We start from the raw sequence: 20,863 nt of genomic DNA, 5'->3' as shown, positions 1-20,863 counted from the left end.
AAATTAAATCTATCAATAAAATTGAGAACTTGCTCCAATTGAGCGAGACGAACTCCAGCAATGGGAGAATGGGGTCGTGTAGGCAGCAGGGTCAACTCTACTGCACACCCAAGTAGGTGACAATATACTCTGAGTTCAAGGAAAGAGCTGTGGACTGTGGCTAGGTCATGTCTGCTAACTCTTTGCGACCCCATAGACTGTCGCCCGCCAGACTCCTCTGTCCATGGGATTTCCCAGGCAAGAATACTGGAGTGGATTGACACTTCCTTCTCCAGGGAATCTTCCCAACCCAGGGATCAAACAGCATCTCCTGCAAGTCTCTTGCACTGGAGGCATACCCTTTACCACAGAGCCTCTGCGGAAGCCCCATGAGTTCTAGAAGCAGGTGGCAAATTACATGCAGATGGATAAAAGGTGAATCCTCAGCCATCAACCATCTGCATCAAAAATAACACCTCAGCACCTCAGTGCTGACAACGCACCTTCTGTCTTTGATCCCCAACTCACAACCAAACGATTTGCAGACAAGACTCAGAAACTCTTTTATTAAATTGAACACAAAATGACTGCTATAATAACGTCAAGCCTTTATCAGAAATCAGTACATAAATGAGGATACACAGCCAAAATGAGCCATCAACAGAAGCAGTGTAAATTTTAAATAACTTTCAGGATTCTCTATTCAATATGCTTAAGAAAATAAAACCAAAAGAGCAATTTCAGTTTCACAGTTCACAGTTGATTGGCTTCAATCCCAAGACATTTTTGTCATTTATGTAGCCTCAGAACACAGATTTCCAAAGTGATGACTGGCACAAAGCCCCAACAGCATACACAGATGTTAAATCCCTGTATGACATTTAGGGGAAACTGTAGGAAACAAACGCAATTTCATACAGTTCTGGCAGGCATTTTTTAGCTATATCCTTTATCAGAAACATCATTCTAGGGAAACAGTAAAAGCAATTTTTAAAGTTTGCCATGCCATTAAATGAAGGGTTGTAAAGTTTCCCTTGGCTCCATGATTTTATTCTCTAATTTAAAACAATGAGCTAAAATGCAACATTAACAGTGAAAGCAAAATCAGTTTTGCTTCTGGATCTAGAGCATACATCCAAGAGAGGCAACTTATTGTCTTAGCAGACACACGGAATGCTTTAGAGTAGAGTCTGCCACACACTAGTAAGGCATTTCAAAGCAGACACCCCATACCCAGACTAAATTATTACAGTCAGCTGAGGATATCACAAGGTGGACACCAATTAACACAGAATCAACATGAAATTCTTACAAAATGACACACATTTACAAAACCACAGGAAGATGCTCAAGTACCAAAAGAAGGTAAAACAATGACCAGTCACTCTAAAAGTTTTGTTCCTGTAAATGCCAGATTTTCAGAATAGAACAAACCGCTTTATATGTGCTTTGCACTAGGATAATATTGTTCACCCGGACACGTGGGGTTTCTTTTCCTTAAAAAAATATATCATGTAGAGAATATACATATAATCAGTGATATAGAACATTTATTTTCACTAGTGAGGGGGTCACTTAAGCACTTACACAGAAAGAGTTATGAGTGAATCATGAAGGTTATGTAAATGTGAAAGGAAATCTGATAAAACCTGTGTTATTAGTATTTAATAGCAAAGTGAGATTTTTAGCAGTTGCATTGACTTAATGAGAAACTATGACCACGGAAAAATCTTTTAAGTTCAAAGAATTGTAAAATGTCCAAAAAAATGAAAGTCTAATTAGTAAAAATACATAGTTTCATTTTAAGTGCCCTAAAGGGAGTGTTTATTTTGAAAGCCATGAATTTTATCAAAGAGCACAAGAATATGAATCCAGGATATCAAAATTTCAGTTCTGACTTACCCAGTGAATCTTCATAATCTGCAACAAGTCACTTAAATTCTTCTGATTTTGTCCACAAAATAATTGGCATAAAAATAAAGGCATATGTCAATAACTTTTTCCTAAACAGTACTAGAGTAAAGCTAAAGATGGTTACTAAGGCTTACAATTTCAACAACTCATTGTACAGTACAATCATTTTTAATCCTGCTAATTATGGCTAAGAGAAAGCATGGGCAGTTACAATTCTCAGGGAATTCAAAGGCTTTAGATAAACTAATGGTTTCAACTTTCTAAACGACTCCATCTGTTCTTCTAGAGTTGTTTTAAGCAGCTAATCGTCTGTGGGATTGACCCTTTATGCCTCTCGATTCTCTGGTAGAACAGGTGAAAGCAGTAAAGGGAGAAATGATACCATGGAGAAAAAAGCAGCAGTAGATTGAAATGAGGTATAAGCTGATTTAATAAACCCCAATCAGTAACTTACAGTTTTCTAAAGAAGCTGCATAGTTGAGCAAACATACGTCAAAAAAGAGGGATAAAGAAAAAATTCTTATCGTGAAGCTTTAAAATGTATGACAATTAAGCATTAAAATGACCAACACCAAAAAACTTCAGTTTAAAAAGGAGTTGTCTTCCCTCACTCTAAGCATATACAAAAACAGAAACAAGAAGGCTAAAGTCCACAGGAGAAAAAGACATATGTTAACTGGCTCAGGTTATCAACTTCATACACTGCTTGTTAAAAGTTGTTAATATGGAAACAGATATTAAACTATAATTAATTATGCCTATGCTGAATTGTTCAGGGAAGTCTCTGAAATTTACACTAAAATGTATATTTTTTTTAAATTCCATTGTTCAACGGATAAACAGAGGGACAGACAAATATATGGTAATATAAGTACTGGAAAATGTTAATAGTAGAATCTAGTGCTAATATACTGTAAAATTCATCAACTTTAAGGTACATTTGAAATTTCTAATAAACTGTCAAGAAAAATGTTAGCATTTCTGCAGTAAAATTAATTTAGCAGTGCATTTAGAGACTCAAAGAGTACAGGCAATTTAGAATTTTCAATTCATTACAGTAAGGAAAATTTTACTTGAAAACATCTTGAACCTGATTTGTAAAGGTACCTGTTTTAAATGTAGAGATGAATCATAACAGCACAATGAATAAGCATTATGCATGACAGTCTTCACACACTTCATGTGCAAATACATAATTCTATCCTCTCTACAGTATTAGATAAGACAGTATTTGAAAATGACACTGGAATAAAGTTTTTCCAAACATCCATATCAAGCTCTTCCCAATCTACCACACTATCGATCACTAAATATAAATGCAATGCAGATCAAAGTGGAAAAAAAAAAATCAATGACCATTGCCAGCCTTGTACAACTGGATTCATTTTCAGGATGTATGGTTCCTGATCAATTATCATATAGTTTTACTCAATATCAAATTGCGATTGCGTGAATAAAAAAAAAATGTAGAACATAGAATTCACACAAAGCTTTGTTACTCCAAGCTCCTATTTTATGCATTGTGACTAATGGCAATAATTATATCATCTCTTCTTTCTGTGAAATGCTAAAACTTGCTAAAGGCACTCATAATCTGGGCTTAACAAAGACAGGGTCACATGGGACCATAAGCCAGTATTTTTTTGGTAGCTACCCAGAAGAGGAGTTGATAAATGATCCTCCCATTCATAGTGGGAAGACAAAGTCAAACAGCTATCAGTAGAAATGTCGTATGAGAAGCTATTTACACAGCTATTTGTCCATTCAGTAAGACTGACAGTGATAGCTCACAATGACAGGGGTCCACCACCAAAAAAATTAAAGCAACAAGACATTCTTTATGATGCATGAAACTTCTAAATGGTGATCTGGCTGGTTGAAAAAAGAAAAGCCAGCAAGATAGAATCTTTTGAAAGTATCTGTTCAAAAGCTTGCATTAAACTTTTACCTATACTGACAAAACATTTCTCTACTTCTAAAGCAGCTCTGTTGTCTTTCATATATGCCCCACCAAGTTTTTAAAAGGTCCTTCCAGCCTGTGTTCTGACACTGAGGAAACAAAACAGGTTAGGTTCCAAATCCATCACTCCTAGGCCTCTCTGTAGAGGGTATTATGCAGAACAGTTACATGTCTCCCCTGACACAAGCGAGACTCGTTTTACACGGGTCACTGAACAGTCCTCCAACTGTCGTTGTTCATAGTCTCCGCTGATTCAGGAGTGAGGGAATCATTAAAACCACCATTAATCCCTCGAGTCTATCTACAAATGAAGATTTAATCAGATATATAATATATATGTATATACACATATATATCTTTAATCCTAGTTCAAAGTGTAGATACAAGCAAGCACACCAGTATTGGAGAACAGCTCTATAAAATAAGGTGGAAGATCTCATGCTTTCCTTTCAGCTGTTTAAGTTAGAGGGACATGGAGATGATCTCAGACAGCCATGATTTTTCATTCAATCTCAGGGTTTCAAAAAATTCTAAATGGTTTTCTAAGTTTATCAACTAAGGAAGAGGGGCAACAGTGAGGAAGAGTTGGAGGAAGTTTTTGCAAATGGTATAGAACAATTATTCGCCTTGCAGATTTCAGTGCAATAAGAGACAAATAGACACACGTCATAAACAACATGCACATATTTACAAGTTGTGATACAGGACATACAAAGACAAAACCAACAAAACATTTCCTGTTCAATGTGGATTTGAAAGGATTACATGGCACACTCAGCTGTGTAGCTGAGTATTTTTGAAAAAACACTTCCAAGACATAAGCAATCTAATCTTTTAATTGCAACACCAAAATTTTTCCTTTACATCTTCTTGCCCTCAATATTTTAGAAGAGTTTCTAATTGTTATCTTCAACACTGATTTCTGAATGACAACTTACATGAAGATATTCACAGAGAAGAGACTTTGATGCTCTGCATTCTTCTTGCAGATCTACTTATTTGACTAAAGGTTTTCCATTGGTTAGGTCCCTGTCCATCCTTGTATACAGTACATAAAAAGGTATTAATGTGATTCCTGGGGAGCACAGGTGCATATTCTAAGGTATATTACAGAGCAGGACCTGATTTTACTAAATGAAACTGACAGAGATCACATATCACTGAGTGCAGTACTAACAACAGCCTTCTTTGACAGGAAAAAAACAACACTGTCCGTAAGGAACGCATGAGTATGAGAAACTGTACCATGCAGAGGTGGATTCACCTAGGCATTTCCTTTCTGACACCTCTCTCACCGTTTGTTTCACCTATGGAACACAGGGGAATATTGCAAGGTAACAGGCCAAAAACACAACCCACTGTCATAGAGATTTGTGATTCGTTTTTTGGATGTGTATGTAACCTTTATAATCATGGAAGTTATTTATCAACTGCCTAGAGTTTGGAAAGTAAGGAGCAAACCCAGCTATTGTAGGCAATATGGTTTCTAAGGTGTCATATAAAGCAAACATCCGTCTTTTTTAGTGCAAAGAAATAGAACAAGTAAGAAACAACACTATAAATCTAACTTTTTTCTTTAAAAGAAAATGCGTTTATGCATTCATAACATCTGTTAAGGGCACTGAGAGACTAGAAACCTGAATATGCAAGGCCAGAAAAAACACCAAGGCCTTAAGTCCACTGCTATTACATATATAAAATGAAACTCTTAAGTGGGCAGAGTAGAGAAGATCCTTCCATTAATTTTATCTGCAAAGAAAAAACTGAAAGTGGATGAATGCCACTTGTATAAAATGTAAATTCTTATCCATAATCTTTTACTGTTATCTAAGGATTCAATGAAATCTTCTCTATGGTATCACATAAAACTATATATACATAGGTTTATATGTGTGTGTGTATATAACTACATATATATACATATACATGTGTATACATATATGTAGTTACATACAGAGGGGGAAAAAAGAATTTTTAAATAATTGTAGAACCATGTGGCCAGCACTATCATATTAAAATCTACCAAAAAGTTACACTTAGCAGCAAAATGAGTAACCTACTAATCAATAAGAGAAGCTCTAAACTGCCCTAAAATAATCAATTATACTTTATAGCTTACTGCAAAAAGTGTTATTATACTGATTCACAGGTCTAGATAGAACTTCAACAGAACATTATTTCATGCTTCTGTTTCTGGGATAAAATAAAATTACTAAGTAATTCTACTTTTCAAAAAATCATGACTTCAACAGAAGGGTAACTTGAGAGTATACCAGAGAGTGTACCAGTGTACCAGTATCACAAAACTTAATTTTAAATATGGGTCTAGATAATTCAAAAATTGTTCAGAAGTACAAGGAATGGAATGATGCTTATAATTTTCCTTCTCCTTATCTTTTTGCCTATAGAATTTTTAAGGAAAAATAGGAGTTTTATTTTTAATTAGTAATATAAGCAATCAAAAGTGAATTTACCATAGTGCAAAGATATTGCTCAATATAAACTTCTATGAACATGGCCTTTCAAAAGGAGTATGGATGAGCACCCATCTTATCCATGTAAATAGAGTAAATAAGTAAAATACAGTTAGTGAAAGTTCATAGAATCCTCCATTGGTTAATCTAGACAAAACACTAGAGCTTCTCATTTTAAAAACAAAAAGCAAAAATAATAATACTGTTCTAACTATCAGATATGACAGTAATCTATTTTTATTAATCTATATCCTCAAGGAAGCTGAATTATAAAGAATAATGCCAAAGTTCAGGTATTTTTCTATTGGAAATGATACTAAAATTTGATTAACTGTTTTAAAAAAATTCTTTTCTTTCTTGGAAATAGTAAAGTAGTTATATTTTTCAGGACAGTCTACAAATTAGCAAGACAAAGAAGAATGTAAGTAAAATGTAAGGATCCGTTTATCTAAAAAGTCTATCAAAAAAAAACATCAACGGTTCTGAACTTATGGTTGAGACCATCACATAAGTGCATGTTATTATCACGAAGTAACTCTAAGCTGAAAAATCAAACACATTTCATTTCCCAACACCAGCTGAAAAAAATACATTAAAAAAAAATCACATCTATCCTAAACTTATTGAATATTCAAATATGGGGCTTGGAAAACCTACAACACCATTCTGGGGCATGAAAATGAGCTAACTGGATAAGCTAATTCAACTGGAGGAGAAAAAAAGAGGGGGAAAAGAAGGTGAATTTAAATGTGCGAAATTCACAACTGAAAATCAAGTTTCACTATCTGAAGTACACAAACACATTAGAAGTGTCTGAATGTGCAAGAAAACCTGCATTTCAATAAGGAAGGGACATGATAAACAGAAAACACTGTTCTAGGCAAGATTCTAATGCAATTTACATAGTATATCCTACTGACAATTCATTGAGTTGAGAAGGTAATTCCAAAGAAACCTTGGGAAACTAAAATCTTTGCTTACCTGCTTTTACTATGATCTGAAGCAAAAACTCGATGAAATTATTTAACAATATATAACACTAACACTGTAAAAGAATATGAAGTTTTTAAATAGTTAAAGCTCTAAGTGGTCAGGCTACTAGTTGACCAGAACTTGGTCAAGATAAAAAGGTATGTCTCATGGGGTAGGTAGGTCACAGGCTTTAAGCAGCTCAACACAACTGACCTGAAAAAGCATCAAGACTTAAGCACATTCTCTTCCTTCCCCAATTTTGACTCCTTATGGTGCCACTGCAGGTTACGTGTATTAACATTGAGCAGAGGAATGTACTCATATCGAAAGAACCACAAAGCAGGGCATGTTGACAGAAGGCGAGCAACAGGCAGGACAAGCTGCTCTATCTGAATATGACAGTCACTATACGTAGCCCAGATTCTCCATCTCATTCCTGTATCGCTGTTCAGACACCTTGCTTTTATGCTGCTTGCTCTCTAAATGCTGCCGGAATTCCACCTCTTCGCCAGCCCCGACATTACACATGGAGCAGTAAAACTGGCCGCTTGGAGTAACACACATGGCCAGATCACGGGGGATTCTCTGCCGAGAGCGGGGACCGAAGTAAGGACCTGCTGAAACAGAGACAAGAGCAACATATTCACTTCTAGATACCCACTAAGCGAATGACGGTCTGACCAATTATCACTGTCATCTGTAATTCTAACCTCGAAGTATAAAATTCACAGATTCCTAGTTTGAAAAAAATGGGAAGTTAACGGGTTTTTTTATTTACAGTTTTATACATGTTCAGTCTAAAAAGCTAAAATGACTCCTCCAACTATTGCCAGAAATGTTACTGTAGAGCCAAACCCAAACTCTAAATGGCAATGTCTCTAAAAAGTGAATATAATTTTAGAAACACTTTCATTTCTAAGCATTATGTCAAAAGTTATATCATTATGCTAATATTTCCATCCAAAAATTCTACTTCTAAGAATTTCACTAAGAAAATGTTGATAATTTTTGCATATAGATTTATCAATGAGGACATTTATTTAACTAGAGTTTATAAAAGTTTTTGGGGAGGGTAAGGATAAAGGAAAGATCCAAACATACAACTCAAAAAAATCATAGCAATGAATGTAATGAAAGACTAAACAGTCACTAAAAACAATGCTATAGAAAACTCTGTAATTACAATATTTGATTATAATATGCCATTACCCTGAATAAGAATATCACAAAATATGATCACATTTCCATTTTACAGAAGTAATACACACAAAAATGTTGGTGGAATTATTGATAATTTTATTTTCTTTTTTTATATAACTGACTTAAGTTGGACCATTAGCTCAATACTTTTCTGCTTTCCTACTATAATAATAAACATTTAAGGCTAAGAGTTGGACTGTGAAGAAAGCTGAGAGTCGAAGAATTGGTGCTTTTGCACTGTGGTGTTGGAGAAGACTCTTGAGAGTCCCTTGGACTGCAAGGAGATCCAACCAGGCCATCCTAAAGATCAGCCCTGGGTGTTCTTTGGAAGGAATGATGCTAAAGCTGAAACTCCTGTACTTTGGCCACCTCTTGCGAAGAGCTGACTCACTGGAAAAGACTCTGATACTGGGAGGGATTGGGGGCAGGAGGAAAAGGGGACAGAGGATGAGATGCTGGATGGCATCACCGACTCGATGGATGTAAGTTTGAGTGAACTCCGGGAGTTGGTGATGGACAGGGAGGCCTGGAGTGCTGAGATTCATTGGGTCACAAAGAGTGGACTGAATTGAACTGAAGGCTTTTCTCAAAATGTTACTTTGACTACATGCTACAAATTTTGATACATTTTTATTACAATTTGATTCTAAGAATGTTCAATCACCAGTATGATTTTTTCTTTGGCGAGAGAGTTACTTCAGTTCAGTCGCTCAGTCATGTCTGACTCTTTGCGACCCCATAACCGCAGTACTAGAAATGTTTAAAAACTTCCAAACACATAAAAATTCTGCATTTTTAATATTATTGACATCTCATTTACTTGTACTCTGATCCAAGAACATAAATCTAAATGGCCTTCTGTCCTAAAGGTTTTCGTTGTTTTTTTAAAATCTATGCTAAGACAGCTATCTTAGCTTCCTTCGTGTCAACTGAATATTTTCTATCTAATCTTACAATTTTCTTTTCACTGGGACTTTAAGTTTACATTTATTGCAACAATGATAAATGTTTCAGACTTTCATGAGACTTATTACGTTGTGTTCTATATGTCCCTTTTTTCTATGCTTCTTTTGCCTTTCCAATCTGTTGTTGTTTGTTTTACTGTTCGCATGGGTGACCTCTGCTCATATGTGTGTGCACTGGAGGCTGGGGTAGGGAAAGAATGAAGGACTACTCTCCCTACTGAAAATGATCAGAAAATGCAGAAAATATTCCTATCAACTAGTAATTCTGAACTAAAAGTATGTATCAATCACTGAGGAAGCATTTGCAACACACATACATGTCTGAGTCCCACTCTAAATTTACTGACTGAAAATCTCTAAGTCATGGTTCAACTATGTGTATTTTATAAAAATTCCCCAGATAATCTGAATCACTCCCCTGGTTAAACACCACTGCTATCATTTTTATTTTCCCTAATAACTGAGGATTTAATGTGGTGCAGCTTGAAACCAAATATTTCATTTTTATACTACATTTAAATGTCTCAGCTGGCAAATACCATAAGTAACATAAAGGCACTAAGATAAGACACTTTAAAACATTGACTCGGTTATGTGCAATTCTTGTAAATCAAATATACTTCAACTTTTTTAAAAGTTGCATTTTGGGTCTTAGAACCCAAGGATGTATCTATCACCTTTCCATTTAACTCATTTCTTATTCTTGGTCCTTTGAAATAAAGTCATATTCTTGATGTAAAAAAAATTAAATAAAATCAAAATAAATAATATTAAATAGGAAATAAATAAATAAGACCTGAAATAAACACCAACTTGAAAAGCCACTAGACCAATTCCACAAAACAAAACCTAATCCCAAATTCTCAGGGCTATCTATTACCATTAAAGGAAATAAAAATAATGGACACCATTTGCAAAACATAGCCAAGGCATGTGAAAAGCCACAGAATACCTGAATTATTCTGTACTGCATACATATTTCTCCTATTAGGCATCATCTTATATTCATTCCCTTCTTTCCGGGTCCGCCGTTGACCGACCTCTGAGGAGTCCCTGGAGAAGAGACATTTTAAAAGAGTGAGACTTCTAAACAAGGCTCCCTTTCAACTGTTTTTCTCTGGAAACAGTGAGTCTCACATAACACTCTGGCCTAAGAGAAAACGGCAATACCTACGAGAATGAGTTACTCTGAGCTTCCGCCAGCCGCAGCCTCTTGGCATGATTCTTGCCTTGATAGTGAGCCTGGGCCACAGCCGGAGAGCTGAAGGAGGCGTCGCAGAGCTTACAGTAATCGTTTTCGGTGGCCAGGATCACTCTGCCTCCTGGCTTAAAGGAGCCCACCTGGCAGCAAAGACACAACAAACAAGGCTTTAGAGTGTGGGCTCTGTTCTCTTCTTCTCAAAGTTCCTTCCTTCTAAGAGCTGAAAAATAACCCGTTATGGCATGACCATGAGCACAGCTTTATAAGGACAGGAAATTGTTCGTTTCAGAAAGAAAGAGGAAAAAAAGGCTGAGAGACACTTAATTGTAGTTTTGCATTACAATCACCTGTGTACTGAGCTGATGAATACCTCATTGCCATTTTCATTGAAGAAATTTCAGAAAAGAAGTTTAAAAACCCAGCAAGGAAGATTTAGGGCAGCACAGGTAAGGTCTAAACTCACATTACCAGAGAGAAAAAGTCTTCCCAGAATCCATTAACAAGCACATACTAAATGCCTACTATTTATAGGGCTTGCAACCTACTGCAAAAGTGACACACAGATATGTATTAAAAACTAAACCTCTATCCTCAGAGTCTATAAATTAACTACAGATATAGTATGTGTAGGAGCAGGAACTAGCAACTCACTCCAGTATTCTTGCCTGGATAATTTTATGGACAGAGGAGCCTGGCGGGCCCTGGGGTTGCAAATAGTCAGACACGACTGAGCAGCTAACACGTGTGTGTGTGTTGCCCAGTTGTGTGTTTGTGTGTGTGCGTGTGTGTTGCTCAGCTGTGTCCAATTCTTTGGGATTCCATGGACTGTAGTTTGCCAGGCTCCTCTGTTGATGGAATTCTCCAGGGGATCTTCCTGACCCGGGGATCAAACCCTGGTCTCCTGCATTGCAGGCAGATTCTTTACCATCTGAGTCATCAGGGAAACCACAGATACAGTATAATTCGGGGGAAATAACCAGCAGGTGCAGACAACTGTATTCAGGCTGGGAAACAGTGTGTTAAGGGAAACCTAACACGGTCCCTGGAAAATAGTAAACACTCAATTAACTACTGCTTGGTTAACAAAACACACCAAACTAGATTTTGGCTAAAGAATTAAATATACAATAAAGAATCTGGAAAGTGTATCATATCAGGACCAGCTGAAGCAAACAGCATTGTTTCACCTGGAAAAGAAGATTTTCTGGGGACAGGATAACTGTGTTCAAAAATCATAAAGCTTTGTGCTATGAAAGAAGCCCATGGTTGTTTGCCCAGGAGGGTGGAACCAGCTGAAAACAGTCTCTAACAGGAAGGAGCCATCCAGTTCTAGAGCAGCCTTCAAGAACTGGCACTGGGAAAACTCCTCAGCCTGAAGATCTCTCTGCGTATTCTGCTGTCCTCTGATTCTGTTTCTGACATATCTCATTTACCCCACAAATTCGGGAGGATAGAAGAACAGTGGATACTGCTATCCACATCATAAGGACTGACAATCAGAAAAGTAAAATTATACCATGGTGTTTAGGAGTAGAGGTGCAAGGTCAAGAAAAATCATTGCCCCACTTTACAAAATTTGTAACACCACAGACAAGTTATTTGGCTTGCTGCTGCTGCTGCTGCTGCTGCTAAGTCGCTTCAGTTGTGTCCGACTCTGTGCGACCCCATAGACAGCAGCCCATCAGGCTCCCCCATCCCTGGGATTCTCCAGGCAAGAACACTGGAATGGGTTGCCATTTCCCTCTCCAATGCAGGAAAGTGAAAAGGGAAAGTGAAGTCGCTCAGTCGTATCCGACTCAGCGACCCCATGGACCGCAGCCTACCAGGCTCCTCCATCCACGGGATTTTCCAGGCAAGAGTACTGGAATGGGGTGCCATTGCCTTCTCCAAGTTATTTGGCTTACCTGGGCTTATAGTAAACTTCCAGGTGAGACCGATGCTACTGGCCCATGGATTACACTTTGAGAAAAAAGTCAATACCTCTGAGTTGTTGCAAGCATTAAATGAAGTTAGGACCCAGGCCAAGAAAGAGGCAAGGAAGGAGCCATGGGCACCCAATATAAAGAAGCATCAAACTTAGCAATCAGGATGAAAAAATACTTAGTGGAATATTTTCACAAATCAAAAAAACTGCCACACAGCCAAAAAAATCAATGAGAAACAAAATATCAAAATTTTAAATAAAGACAGGATCAGCAACAGTGTCATGCCAAACCATATTGCAGCCTAAGGCAAAAAGAAAATCAATAACACTTATCCTATCTTTAAGTTTTTGCCATTTTGTTCACCAATGACTTTTTCATATTAAATTTTGCATTTTAAAAATATCACATTATTTATCTTGATCACTGAGTATTTTAGCTCCCTCTTAAATTCTGTGCCTAGGTAAAGTACATCCCTCATCTCACCCTCGTCCCAGGGCTGAATGAAGTAATGTCTGAAAAGTGCTTAGCAGAGTACCTGGCATAGTAAGAGATCAATGTGATTATTAGTTATTATTATTTATGACCTAAGGGGCTTCCCTGATGGCTCAGTGGTAAAGACCCTGCCTGCCAATCCAGGAGATATGGGTTCAATCCCTGGGTTGGGAAGATCCCCTGGAGAAGGAAATGGCAACCCACTCCAGTACTACTCTTGCCTGGAAAATGCCATAGACAGAGGGGCCTGGCGGGCTATAATCCATGCGGTCTCAAAGAGTCAGACACAACTGAGAGACTGATCACTGAGCACACACATTTATGACCTATTAAAAAAAAATAATACTTCAAAGACAGATTAGAATCCACATTGCAGAAAGTACTAATGTGCAGGAATATCTTGCCTCAAACACCTATGGAACTTGGCTCTCAAGTGTGGGTCATGATACCAAAGTCCAAGAAGAGTGTATACAGGCTCTCTGTACAGAAGTAAGAAAGGGGCAGCTTCAAGAAACTGATCTTGCGGGAAGGCAATATATAAAGTCAATGGGGGAACTTTTCTGGTGGTCCAGTGGTTAATAGGAAGCACAGGCTTGATCCCTGGTTGTGAAGCTAAGATCCCATATGCCTCATAGCCAAAAAAATTCATAAAACAGAAGCAATATTGCAACAAGTTCAATAAAGACTTTAAAAAATGGTCCACATCAATAAAAAATCTTAAAAAAAATAAAGTCAGTAGGACTGATCACAATCGAGATAAATGTTTAAAAATCTTTCTTTTCATTCAGGGCTTTATGTAGACATTCAGGACCATTTAACCCAGAATTTTCAGCTATGCATACAGAAAGCCTCATGAAATAATTTTGTTTCATCATTTCATGAACCATAACAAAATCCAATGAGAAGTCTTCGGATTCATGAATTTTTGCGTTAAATCCAGTTATCAATGAGCTAAAAGCACCAAGAAGGGCGTTTTAGGGGTGCTGACTCAGCTCTACCTTGATGGACACACGGATGACAAACATCATCCATGACCACCTGTGCACAGGACAGCTCCCACCCTGACACTCCAGTCTTACCTGCGGAGGGACTGAAACAGCTGGAGCAGCCACAGGTTCCACTGCATTGCTCATTCTGGCAGGAGGAGGACAGCTATTTGCTGCATAGTAATTTCGAAGTTTCTTACCATGATTTTTACCCTAGAAGTAAAATGAAATGAGTAATTACTGTGAGGAAGATGTATCAGATTGATTTAACATATTTAATAAAAAAGAAATAAATACATGTTATTCTTTCAGAGATGTGCAACAGTGGGGTAAATAGTAGGTAGACTTGATTATTACATCTTAAAGTAGCAGACTACTCTTTGACTCTGAGAGAATGATTAAATTCATCTGGGAGAGATAAGCGAACAAAGTCAAAAGACATTAATTTCCTATATATTTCTGGAAAACAACCATTTTCTAGTGATCTGTGTCCTTTCCCAACTTGTTGCCATCATATGCCACTGCCTAAATATGAATTTTATGACACTCTGATCTAATCTACTTTAGAAGTCAGTAATGAAATGGATAATCCAATTACTTTTACAAAAATAGCACTTACAGAGTATCTTTTTACTTACAAAGAACTCTCCTGGGCATTAGCTCATTTGCCACTCATAAAAATCCTGAAAGAGGAATTTGTTAATGTTACCCATATATGACAGCTGAGACACTGCAATCCAGGCAGCATAGAGAACTTGCCTCCGACACCTTCACGAGGCCTAGTAGTGGGGTCGCAGCTTGAGGCAAGCCTTCTAAATCCAAAGCAAGGCCCTTTTTCATACAGCATGATGGCTTCGGGATACACTGTGAACCTCTATTAAAATGGATTTGCCTCTCTCATCATGTTTCCTTTACCATTCTCAAGTTTATGGCTGAGCTGATAAAAACTGGTGGGAAGGGGAGTCCAAAAGCGTCCTAAATGAGGGTTAAACTGTATACTCTTCTTTAAACTACATGGTAAAAACCAAACATGTAGGCAAATACTTATATACCATCTACCATATATGTTAAACCCTAGAAATAAAAAGGACTAGCTAGCATATGGTCTAGAGGAGGAGACAAATATGTAAGTAGTTAAAGGAAATGAGTGAAACTCCACCTTATGGCCCCTGAAATGCCATAAGGGTGCTCTTACCATTATCACAGTGACTTCCAGGGAGTCAAATCTAGTGATCACATCTGTGCCTTTATTATACTGTAACTCTGTCATGTTCTATGACTCCCTCTTACCTCCCAGCCTCTCATTCTCTAAAAGCTGCAGTGTCCAATGCACTACCCTCAGCCCTCCATACACAAACCCTAGGTTATTTTACTCAGTCTCATAGCTTTAAAATACAATCAGTAAGTTTCTGATTCCCGAAATTACCTATCACTATCCCTGTTATGGACTGATTGCTTATGTCCCTCCAAAATTCCTATTTTGAAATCACATCCCAATGGGATGGTAGTTGGAGATGGGACCTTTGCGAGGTAATGAGGTCATAAGGGTAGAGTCTAACTACTGCCTTTAAAAGAAGATATCAGTGTATATGCCCAGCAGTGGGATTGCTGGGCCATAAGGTAGTTCTTGGGCATACACACTGAGGAAACCAGAATTGAAAGAGACACATGTACCCCAATGTTCATCACAACACTGTTTATAATAGCCAGGACATGGAAACAACCTAGATGTCCATCAGCAGATGAATGGATAAGAAAGCTGTGGTACATATACACAATGGAGTATTACTCAGCCGTTAAAAAGAATTCATTTGAATCAGTTCTGATGAGATGGATGAAACTGGAGCCAATTATACAGAGTGAAGTAAGCCAGAAATCCAATACAGTATACTAACACATATATATGGAATTTAGGAAGATGGCAATGACGACCCTGTATGCAAGACAGGAAAAAAGACACAGATGTGTATAACGGACTTTTGGACTCAGAGGGAGAGGGAGAGGGTGGGATGATTTGGGAGAATAGGAATTCTAACAGGTATACTATCATGTAAGAATTGAATCGCCAGTCCATATCTGACGTAGGGTGCAGCATGCTTGGGGCTGGTGCATGGGGATGACCCAGAGAGATGTTGTGGGGAGGGAGGTGGGAGGGGGGTTCATGTTTGGGAAAGCATGTAAGAATTAAAGATTAAAAAAAAAAAAAAAAAAAGAAGATATCAAAGAGCTCCCTTGTCCGCTTTCCACCACATAAGGATTTAGGAGAAATTGGCTGTCTGCAGTCTGGAAGAGCACCTCAGAACCCACCCATGCTAGATCCCTGATCTCAGACTTCCAGCCTCTGCAACTGTGAGAAAGAGATGTTTGTTGTTTGAGCGTAAGACAGACTAAGACAATCCCTGACCTTCAGAGCCATATAGCCAACCGCCTCCTTGCTGTCCACACATTGCAGCCTGAAGAGGCACGCGTGCGTGCGTGCATGTGTGCATGCGTGCGTGCGTGTGTGTGCTGTGCTGACCTGTGTCCGACTCTGTGACCCCATGGACTGTAGCCCACCAGGCTCTTCTGTCCATGGGATTTTCCAAGCAATAATACTGGAATGGGTTGCCATTTCCTCCTCCAGGGGATATTCCTGACCCATGGATTGAACGCACATCTCTTGTATTTCCTGCACTGCCAGGCAGATTCTTTACCACTGTGCCACATGGAAAAGCCCTTTAAGAGACATATCCAACTTAAAACATCTAAATCATAAATTTTAATTCCCTCCCCACCACAGAACGATATCATCACTGCCACCACCACCATTCATCCACGTGTCAGTAAATGACATTACTCTCCACCTAGTTACTCAAGAAAAGCCAAGGAGTCCTTTCCTTGATTCCACCCCTCCTCAAAGCCAACACATTCAATCCATCAGCAAGTCCTGTCAGCCTACCTCTAAAATATATTCTAAGTCATTCCACTTCTTTCCATGGACACTGAAATACCACAGTATTCCAAGCTACCAACTCTTCTCACTTGGGGTAGGCAACAACTCCTAACGGTCTCTGGTGTTCCTCTCATCCTCCTAGTATTCTCCTCATAACAGCCAAACTGATAAGTCACTGTCTCACAATTTTCCAGTGGCCTCCTACTACACTTGAGCAATAATCAGCGAATCTTTCCTGCAAGCCCGTTTTGATCTGGCCCTGTCTGCTTCTCAGATTTTATTTCACACAGCGCCCCGGCCCCCTCCTCATTATGTTCCTGCCTGACAACCAAACACATGCACCTAAAACATGCCAAACACATCGACTCTAAGGCCACTGCACTTGCTATTCTTTCTGCTTAAAATGTTCTTCTTTCCAGTCTCTACATGGCTGGCTCCTTCTTACCTTTCAAGTCTCAATTCAAACAACATCAAACAGCATCTTACTCAATCTGAGGTGTCACCCCCATCAACCAACACTTCCCCCACCCAACACACACACACTGAATCACATTACCACACTGTCTGGTTTTATTTCATCATAGTACCACTTATAACTAACTGAAATAATGTTTGTTTGCTCATTTTTTTCTCTTTCCTACCCTCTGGAATATAGACTCCTTGAAAATAAGGCCCTTGTCCATCTTGTGCACTGCTCTAGCCCCAATTTCTAGAATAATTTCTAACACATAGCAGGCAATCACTACATATTTGTTGGCTGAACAAATCACTATTAGAGTGGAAATAAGGAACAAACTGCTAAGAGAACAAAGAGAAGGGAAGGCTTACTTCTGCCTGAGAGTACCAGGGAAAGCTTCCCTGAAACGGGGACATTAGGAGTTATCTTCTAAAATGAGCAAGTTTACTAGGCAGGTAAGACCTGCCTCTTGAGAAACCTGTATGCAGCTCAGGAAGCAACAGTTAGAACTGGACATGGAACAACAGACTGGTTCCAAATAGGAAAAGGAGTACATCAAGGCTGTATATTGTCATCCTGCTTATTTAACTTCTATGCAGAGTACATCATGAGAAACGCTGGGCTGGAAGAAGCACAAGCTGGAATCAAGAGTGCCAGGAGAAATATCAATAACCTCAGATATGCAGATGACACCACCCTTATGGCAGAAAGTGAAGAGGAACTAAAAAGCCTCTTGATGAAAGTGAAAGAGGAGAGTGAAATGGTTGGCTTAAAGCTCAACATTCAGAAAACGAAGATCATGGCATCTGGTCCCATCACTTCATGGGAAATAGATGGGGAAACAACGGAAACAGTGTCAGACTTTATTTTGGGGGGCTCCAAAATCACTGCAGATGGTGATAGCAGCCATGAAATTAAAAGACACTCACTCCCTGGAAGGAAAGTTATGACCAACCTAGATAGCATATTCAAAAGCAGAGACATTACTTTGCTGACTAAGGTCCGTCTAGTCAAGGCTATGGTTTTTCCAATGGTCATGTATGGATGTGAGTTGGACTGTGAAGAAAGCTGAGCGCTGAAGAACTGCTTTTGAATCGTGGTTTTGGAGAAGACTCTTGAGAGTCCCTTGGACTGCAAGGAGATCCAACTAGTCCATCCTAAAGGAGATCAGTCCTGGGTGTTCATTGGAAGGACTGATGCTGAAACTGAAACTCCAATACTTTGGCCACCTCATGGGAACAGTTGACTCATTGGAAAAGACCCTGATGTTGGGAAGGACTGGGGGCAGTAGGAGAAGGGGATGACAGAGGATGAGACGCTGGATGGCATCACCGACTCGATGGACATGAGTTTGAGTAAACGCCAGGAGTTGGTGATGGACAGGGAGGCCTGGCATGCTGCAATTTACGGGGTTACAAAGAGTCAGACACGACTGAGCGACTGGACTGAACTGAACTGAAGGAATGAGGGGAAAGAAACTGTTAACAGAGGAACAGTGTAAGGAAAGGGCCATCTGCTTGAGATGGTCTCCAGGATCCTTTGGAAAAGAGGTAGGAGCTGATACACACGGGGAGCTAATTGTGTATGGTTTTGTCAATGATACAGACCTTGGACTTTAGAGGCAGCAGGGGGCTCTGAAGGGCTTTAAGCATAGCAGTTACATGACTGAATTGCATTTAATAAAGATCATAAGAAATGGGAAGATAGAAAAAAGAGCCTAGGGAATGAGGGTCCAGAAAAAAGAGATTGAAAATGTCTGATTAATGAAGTAAAATGGAAACCAGACAACTGTGGCATTATGGAAGTCTATAACAAGGTGTTTCAAAAAAAGAGTCTAATTAGATACATTATAACCCAGGATATTTACTTTCAGGTATTCTAAACAAAAGCATACATATGAGGAGCTACCTATAAGAACAAAAGAATGGGAAAGACTAGAGATCTCTTCAACAAAACATACATATAAGGATCTACCTATGACAACAATAGAATGGGAAAGAGTAGAGATCTCTTCAAGAAAATTAGAGATACCAAGAGAACATTTCATGCAAAGATGGGCACAATAAAGGATAGAAATGGTATGGAGCTAACAAAAGCAGAAGATATTAAGAAGAAGTGGCAAGAATATGCAGATCTATACTAAAAAAATATCTGAATGATCCAGATAACCACGATGGTGTGATCATTCACCTAGAGCCAGACATCCTGGAATGTGAAGTCAAGTGGGCCTTAGGAAGCATCGCTATGAACAAAGCTAGTGGAGGTGATGGAATCTCAGTTGAGCTATTTCAAATCCTAAAAGAAGATGCTGTGAAAATGCTGCACTCAATATGCCAGCAAATTTGGAAAACTCAGCAGTGACCACAAGACTGGAAAAGGTCAGTTTTCATTCCAGTCACAAAGAAAGGCAATGCCAAAGAATGCTCAAACTATCACACAGTTGCATTCATCTCACATGCTAGTAAAGTAATGCTCAAAATTCTCCAAGCTAGGTTTCAACAGTATGTGAATCGAGAACTTCCAGATGTTCTAGCAGGATTTAGAAAAGGCAGAGGAACTAGGGATAAAATTGCCAACATCTGCTAGATCACAGAAAAAACAAGAGAATTTCAGAAAAACATCTACTTCTGCTTCATTGACTATACTAAAGCCTTTGACTGTGTGGATCACAACAAAGTGTGGAAAATTCTTCAAGAGGTACGAATACCAGACCACCTTACCTGCCTCCTGGGAAATCTGTATGCAAGTCAAGAAGCAATAGTTAGAACTGGACATGGAACAACGGACTGGTTCCAAATTGAGAAAGGAGTACGTCGAGGCTATATATGGCCACCTTGATTATTTAACTTATATGAGAAGTACATCATGTGAAATGCCAGGCTGGATGAAGCACAAGCTGAAATCAAGACTGCAAGGAGAAATATCAATAACCTGTCACCAGTGGTACCATATGACACCAGTCATATGGCAGAAAGCTATGAGGAACTAAAGAGCCCCTTGATGAAAGTGAAAGAGGAGAGTGAAAAAGTTGGCTTAAAACTCAACATTCAAAAAACAAAAGGTCATGGCATCCAGTCCCATCACATAATGGCAAATAGATGGGGAAACAATGGAAACTGTGACAGAATTTATTTTCTAGGGCTCCAAGATCACTGCAGATGGTGCCTGCAGCCATGAAATTAAAAGATGCTTGCTCCTTAGAAGAAAACCTATGACCAACCTAGACAGCTTATTAAAACGTAGAGACATTACTTTACTGACAAAGGTCCATCTAGTCAAAGCTATGGTTTTTCCAGTAGTTATGTATGGATGTGAAAGTTGGACCATAAAGAAAGCTGAGTGCTAAAGAATTGATGCTTTTGAACTGTGGTGTTGGAGAAGACTCTTGAGAGTCCACTGGACTGCA

The 20,863-nt window shown here is 38.7% G+C and overlaps 1 protein-coding gene across 3 annotated transcripts in view; it reads right to left on the bottom strand.

Moving 5' to 3' along the window:
* ZMAT3 (zinc finger matrin-type 3) overlaps nucleotides 518-20,863 on the bottom strand; it is a 39,917-nt gene continuing 19,571 nt past the window's right edge. For 2 of the 3 annotated variants that reach the window (XM_018047588.1, XM_005675290.3), the window contains exons 3-6: nucleotides 14,162-14,281; nucleotides 10,639-10,805; nucleotides 10,417-10,517; nucleotides 518-7,916 (exon numbers count right to left, since the gene is read on the bottom strand). In XM_018047588.1, the coding sequence (XP_017903077.1) occupies nucleotides 7,705-7,916; nucleotides 10,417-10,517; nucleotides 10,639-10,805; nucleotides 14,162-14,281 (600 nt within the window). In that variant the 3' untranslated portion in view covers nucleotides 518-7,704. The remainder of the gene's footprint in view (nucleotides 7,917-10,416; nucleotides 10,518-10,638; nucleotides 10,806-14,161; nucleotides 14,282-20,863) is intronic. The other variant, XM_018047597.1, reaches the window with a different exon arrangement.

This window comes from Capra hircus, chromosome 1, assembly GCF_001704415.2.
Source record: "Capra hircus breed San Clemente chromosome 1, ASM170441v1, whole genome shotgun sequence".
Taxonomy (NCBI): domain Eukaryota; kingdom Metazoa; phylum Chordata; class Mammalia; order Artiodactyla; family Bovidae; genus Capra; species Capra hircus.
The sequence above is the reverse complement of the archived record's forward strand: the minus strand, read 5'-3'. Positions and strand labels throughout refer to the sequence as shown.